Genomic DNA, 6,084 nt, shown 5'->3' with positions numbered 1-6,084 from the left:
AAGTACTGCAATAAATAGGGGATAGGGTGCTGTTTGGGATAGGTGCACAATAACCAGGAGGGCTGAGCCCAGACTTGGCTCTCTGTCGTGAATTGTCAACAATCTGCATTTTAATAACTTCCTGTCTCTCTTTAATACCATCCCATGGGGCTGGGAGGGCTGGGAGACAGGCGGGGCAGGATTCTCAGGGAGGCCGGCCATGTACCCTCCCTCCCCTGGTCCATTGGCAGACCAGCAGCCTCAGCAGGAGGTAGGGGAGGGAAGAGGAGGGCCATGTGCCAGAGAGCCCCTTTCCTCCCAGCCTCCAGCCAGATGATGTGTGTTTCTGTGGAGTGGGACTGTTAGTGAAGGAGCTCTCCGCCTGCCTGTGAACAGAACAGTATTCAGCAGTAATTAGCAGGTGCTGTGAAAAGCCTCTCTGTTCCTACTGGACATTAGGAGCTGCCAGACCTCTCCAGAACCTCTCCAGCAGCCAGAAAAGAGCTCTTGAGGGTCAACGGAGCGAGGCCAGAGAGGGGCGGGTAAACCATGGATTTGTGTGCCTCCACTCTCGAGCTGCTGGGGATGGTAGTGTACATGGCAGCCTGGCTGTGTGCTCTGGCCACCACCCTGATGCCACAGTGGCTGACCCTGTCCACAGACCTCTTGCTCACAGAGAGCTATGAGCTGGGTCTCTGGGAGACCTGCGTGGTCCAGGACATGGGGGGGATGGAGTGTCGACCCTACGACAGCCTGCTGGGCCTGCCTCAGGACATCAAGGTGGCCCGTGTCTTCATGTGTATCTCCCTGGCTGTGGGCCTGCTGGGCCTGCTGCTGGCTATCCCTGGTCTTCACCTGGTCAACAGCTTCAGCCAGGGGCTGGAGGGCTGCAGGGCCAAGAGGATTATGAAGGTGGCAGGAGGGGTGCTGGGGATGGTAGCTGGGGTGCTTTCTCTGGTCCCTGTTTCCTATGTCGCCCACTTGACGGTAATGCGTTATTTTGATGAGTCGGTGCCGGAGGTGGTGCCTCGCTGGGAGTTTGGTGATGCCCTGTTCTGCGGCTGGGTGGGGGGGTTCCTCCTGCTGGTGGCTGGATTACTCCTGTTTGCATCCTGTCTGGGGCCTCTGGCAGACCATTCCAGGGGACCCCAGGCAGACTATTACGGAGCACCCCAGGCTGACCATTCCAGGGGACCCCAGGCAGACGGAGCACCCCAGGCACAATCGCCGAAGAGATACGAGGTCCGGAGTACAGATCATTCCTCCAGGAAACCTCCAGAGTATGTCTGAGGCGAGGGGAGGGGAGAAGAGAGGAGAGGCGATACGAGGTCCAGAGTATGGATCATTCCTCCAGGAAACCTCGAGAGTATGTCTGAGGCGAGGGGATGGGAGGTTTACTGGAGGAATGATCCGTACTCCGAACCTCGTATCTCTTCTCCTCTCTCTGAGGCGAGGGGAGGTGGAAGGAAGGAGAGGGGAGGGGAGGGGAGGGGTATTCTATTCTGGAAGGTTTATGGATGGTTCTGCCTCTCTTGAAAATAGAGAGGCATAAAACCTGCTCCAGCCTCAACCCATCCTCCCTGACTCTATAAAACCTGCTCCAGCCTCACTCCATCCTCACTGACTCTATAAAACCTGCTCCAGTATCATGCCATCCTCCCTGACTCTTTAAAACCTGCTCCAGCCTCACCTCATCCTCCCTGACGCTATAAAGCCTGTATGCAACTCTTTCTGACAATTTTTTTTAATAATGTAAATTGAATGTAGAAATTAAACACTTGATATACAGTAATTGCAAGAAAAAATAGTTTATTGTTATATATAAAAGTATATGTTCACTGAATTTAAGATGTTTTTGTAAATAATAGTTGACAATTATATCAATCATAAATCAATAATCTACTGTAATGAATTGATCTGAATAAAATTGGTTTCCCTCCAACATGCTGAGGTTGACATCCAGACTACAATGTTACTGTTTTCTTCATCTTCTCTTGACGAGTTACAACCAGCCATGTAGATGGGTTAGGGTTAGTACCAACCAGCCATGTAGATGGGTTAGGGTTAGTACCAACCAGCCATGTATATGGGTTAGGGTTAGTACCAACCAGCCATGTAGATGGGTTAGGGTTAGTACCAACCAGCCATGTAGATGGGTTAGGGTTAGTACCAACCAGCCATGTAGATGGGTTAGGGTTAGTACCAACCAGCCATGTAGATGGGTTAGGGTTAGTACCAACCAGCCCAGGGTTAGGGTTAGTACCAACCAGCCATGTAGATGGGTTAGGGTTATGGTTAGTACCAACCTGCCATGTAGATGGGTTAGGTTATGGTTAGTACCAACCAGCCATGTAGATGGGTTAGGGGGTTAGTACCAACCAGCCATGTAGATGGGTTAGGGTTAGTACCAACCAGCCATGTAGATGGGTTAGGGTTAGTACCAACCAGCCATGTAGATGGGTTAGGGTTAGTACCAACCAGCCATGTAGATGGGTTAGGGTTAGTACCAACCAGCCATGTAGATGGGTTGGGTTATGAAGATGGGTTAGGGTTAGTACCAACCAGCCATGTAGATGGGTTAGGGTTAGTACCAACCAGCCATGAAGATGGGTTAGGGTTAGTACCAACCAGCCATGTAGAATGGGTTAGGGTTAGTACCAACCAGCCATGTAGATGGGTTAGGGTTAGTACCAACCTGCCATGTAGATGGGTTAGGGTTTACCAACCTGCCATGTAGATGGGTTAGTACCAACCAGCCATGTAGATGGGTTAGGGTTAGTACCAACCAGCCATGTAGATGGGTTATGGGGGTTAGTACCAACCAGCCATGTAGATGGGTTAGGGGTTAGGGTTAGTACCAACCAGCCATGTAGATGGGTTAGGGTTAGTACCAACCAGCCATGTAGATGGGTTAGGGTTATGGTTCAACCAGCCATGTAGATGGTACCAACCAGTTAGGGTTAGTACCAACCAGCCATGTAGATGGGTTAGGGTTAGTACCAACCAGCCATGTAGATGGGTTAGGGTTAGTACCAACCAGCCATGTAGATGGGTTAGGGTTAGTACCAACCAGCCATGTAGATGGGTTAGGGTTATGGTTAGTACCAACCTGCCATGTAGATGGGTTAGGGTTAGTACCAACCAGCCATGTAGATGGGTTAGGGTTTATGGCCATTAGATGGGTACCAGTACCAGCCATGTAGATGGGTTAGGGTTAGTACCAACCAGCCATGAAGATGGGTTAGGGTTAGTACCAACCAGCCATGAAGATGGGTTAGGGTTAGTAACAACCTGCCATGTAGAAGGGTTAGGGTTAGTACCAACCAGCATGTAGATGGGTTAGGGTTAGTACCAACCTGCCATGTAGATGGGTTAGGGTTAGTACCAACCTGCCATGTAGATGGGTTAGGGTTAGTACCATCCTGCCATGTAGATGGGTTAGGGTTAGTACCAACCAGCCATGTAGATAGGGGGCCATTAGATGGGTTAGGGTTAGTACCAACCAGCCATGTAGATGGGTTAGGGTTAGTACCAACCAGCCATGTAGATGGGTTAGGGTTAGTTCTAACCAGCCATGTAGATGGGTTAGGGTTAGTACCAACCAGCCATGTAGATGGGTTAGGGTTAGTACCAACCAGCCATGTAGATGGGTTAGGGTTAGTACCAACCAGCCATGTAGATGGGTTAGGGTTAGGGTTAGTACCAACCTGCCATGTAGATGGGTTAGGGTTAGTACCAACCAGCCATGTAGATGGGTTAGGGTTAGTACCAACCAGTACCAACCAGCCATGTAGATGGGTTAGGGTTAGTACCAACCAGCCATGTAGATGGGTTAGGGTTAGTACCAACCAGCCATGTAGATGGGTTAGGGTTAGTACCAACCAGCCATGTAGATGGGTTAGGGTTAGTACCAGCCATGTAGATGGGTTAGGGTTAGTACCAGCCATGTAGATGGGTTAGGGTTAGTACCAACCAGCCATGTAGATGGGTTAGGGTTAGGGTTAGTACCAACCAGCCAGCCATGCCATTTAGATGGGTTAGGGTTAGTACCAACCAGCCATGTAGATGGGTTAGGGTTAGGCCATGTAGATGGTTAGTACCAACCAGCCATGTAGATGGGTTAGGGTTAGTACCAACCAGCCATGTAGATGGGTTAGGGTTAGTACCAACCAGCCATGTAGATAGGGTTAGGGTTATTACCAACCAGCCATGTAGATGGGTTAGGGTTAGTACCAACCAGCCATGTAGATGGGTTAGGGTTAGTACCAACCAGCCATGTAAATGGGTTAGGGTTAGTACCAACCAGCCATATGGGTTAAACCAGCATGTAGGTGGGGTACCAACCAGCCATGTAGATGGGTTAGTACCAACCAGCCATGTAGATGGGTTAGGGTTAGTTTCTACCAACCAGCCATGTAGAGATGGGTTATGGTTAGTACCAACCAGCCATATAGATGGGTTAGGGTTAGTACCAACCAGCCATGTAGATGGGTTAGGGTTAGTACCAACCAGCCATGTAGATGGGTTAGGGTTAGTACCAACCTGCCATGTAGATGGGTTAGGGTTAGTACCAACCAGCCATGTAGATGGGTTAGGGTTAGTACCAACCAGCCATGTAGATGGGTTGGTTATGGGTTAGTTCCAACCAGCATGTAGATGGGTTAGGGGGTTATGGGTTGGTTAGTACCAACCATCCATGTAGATGGGTTAGGGTTAGTACCAACCAGCATGTAGATGGGTTAGGGTTAGGGTTAGTACCAACCAGCCATGTAGATGGGTTAGGGTTAGTACCAACCAGCCATGTAGATGGTTTAGGGTTAGTACCAACCAGCCATGTAGATGGGTTAGGGTTAGGGTTAGTATCATCCAGCCATGTAGATGGGGTTATGGTTAGTACCAACCAGCCATGTAGATGGGTTAGGGTTAGGGTTAGTACCATCCAGCCATGTAGATAGGGTTAGGTTTAGTACCAACCAGCCATGTAGATGGTTTAGGGTTCGTACCAACCAGCCATGTAGATGGGTTTGGGTTAGGGTTAGTACCATCCAGCCATGTAGATGGGGTTAGGGTTAGTACCAACCAGCCATGTAGATGGGTTATGGTTAGTACCAACCAGCATGTAGATGGGTTAGGGTTAGTACCAACCAGCCATGTAGATGGGTTAGGGTTAGGGTTAGTACCAACTAGTACCAAGACTTTTCATTTTTATCAAAGATTCTCTGTAATTAGTATTACGCGATTAAACTGATTAATCATGTAACTGTAATTAACTTGGAAGTCGGGGCACCAAGGAAAATATCCAGATTACAAAGTTATCATTTCCTAAAATAACTTTTCAGATATTTTATATCTGATCAATTAGTCTTCGAATTAATGAATTATTTATTTTACCTCACGTTAGTCTCATTCCAAACGTCGTAAATTGCAGGAATCCAGTCTTCACTATGAGTCATCCCTACATCAATTGTCTTCAATCATTTATTTATTACTAACTTTGTAATTCACAGAAATGCATAAACAAAACAACAAAGTAAATATGGTTACAAGAGATGATAGGAGAATCAGCCCTAATATCAAAGACTTGTTCTTATTCTGTCAGTATCGATAGTCTAAGAGTTTAACCACGTGGTATGGTTAAAAAGATTCAGCAATGGTCTGCAACCTTCGTCCTCCTGTGATTGAGAGAAACATGGTCTAGTGATAATTTCTCAAAATTGGGGTTTTATTCAGAATTGCAAAAAAGGGGCTATCCCAGGATGCCTGACCCTAACTGGGCTCATAGGCGGTCCTCTGATTTAGTTAAACTCAAAAGGGAATTGGAGTTTCCTTCATTAAACAGTCCAAAATCACATATTATACAACAATTAGATGTAAACCTCATATCTGAGGCTATTATATAAACAGTGTTATGGTAATGTTGCCACACCGTCTCCCATGAGCTTCCCCAAAATGTAACAAATGGACCAGTTCGTAGCTGGATTCTTCACCGATCTTTTATACCTTCTCCGGAACATGACATTCGTTCGGACCTCATGTTCTGTGAGGTGGCAGAAATTCCTTTGTTCTCTATAAAAATTCACCCTGTCTCTTATACTGTGTGGCCAT

The 6,084-nt window shown here is 47.6% G+C and overlaps 1 protein-coding gene across 1 annotated transcript; it reads left to right on the top strand.

Moving 5' to 3' along the window:
* The first annotated feature begins 217 nt into the window (after window positions 1-217).
* On the top strand, window positions 218-1,943 carry LOC112251947 (putative claudin-24). The gene has a single exon (XM_024422808.2). The coding sequence runs from the start codon at window positions 529-531 to the stop codon at window positions 1,267-1,269; it is 741 nt and encodes a 246-aa protein (XP_024278576.1). The 5' UTR covers window positions 218-528; the 3' UTR covers window positions 1,270-1,943.
* Window positions 1,944-6,084: the final 4,141 nt, after the last annotated feature.

The sequence above is a fragment of the Oncorhynchus tshawytscha genome, linkage group LG06 (genome assembly GCF_018296145.1).
Source record: "Oncorhynchus tshawytscha isolate Ot180627B linkage group LG06, Otsh_v2.0, whole genome shotgun sequence".
In the NCBI taxonomy this organism is placed as follows: domain Eukaryota; kingdom Metazoa; phylum Chordata; class Actinopteri; order Salmoniformes; family Salmonidae; genus Oncorhynchus; species Oncorhynchus tshawytscha.
This window is presented reverse-complemented; position numbering and strand designations above follow the sequence as displayed.

What these genes read in the sequence shown, in the direction of transcription:
- LOC112251947 (XM_024422808.2), top strand. Translation starts at nt 529, where the DNA reads ATGGATTTGTGTGCCTCCACTCTCGAGCTGCTGGGGATGGTAGTGTAC.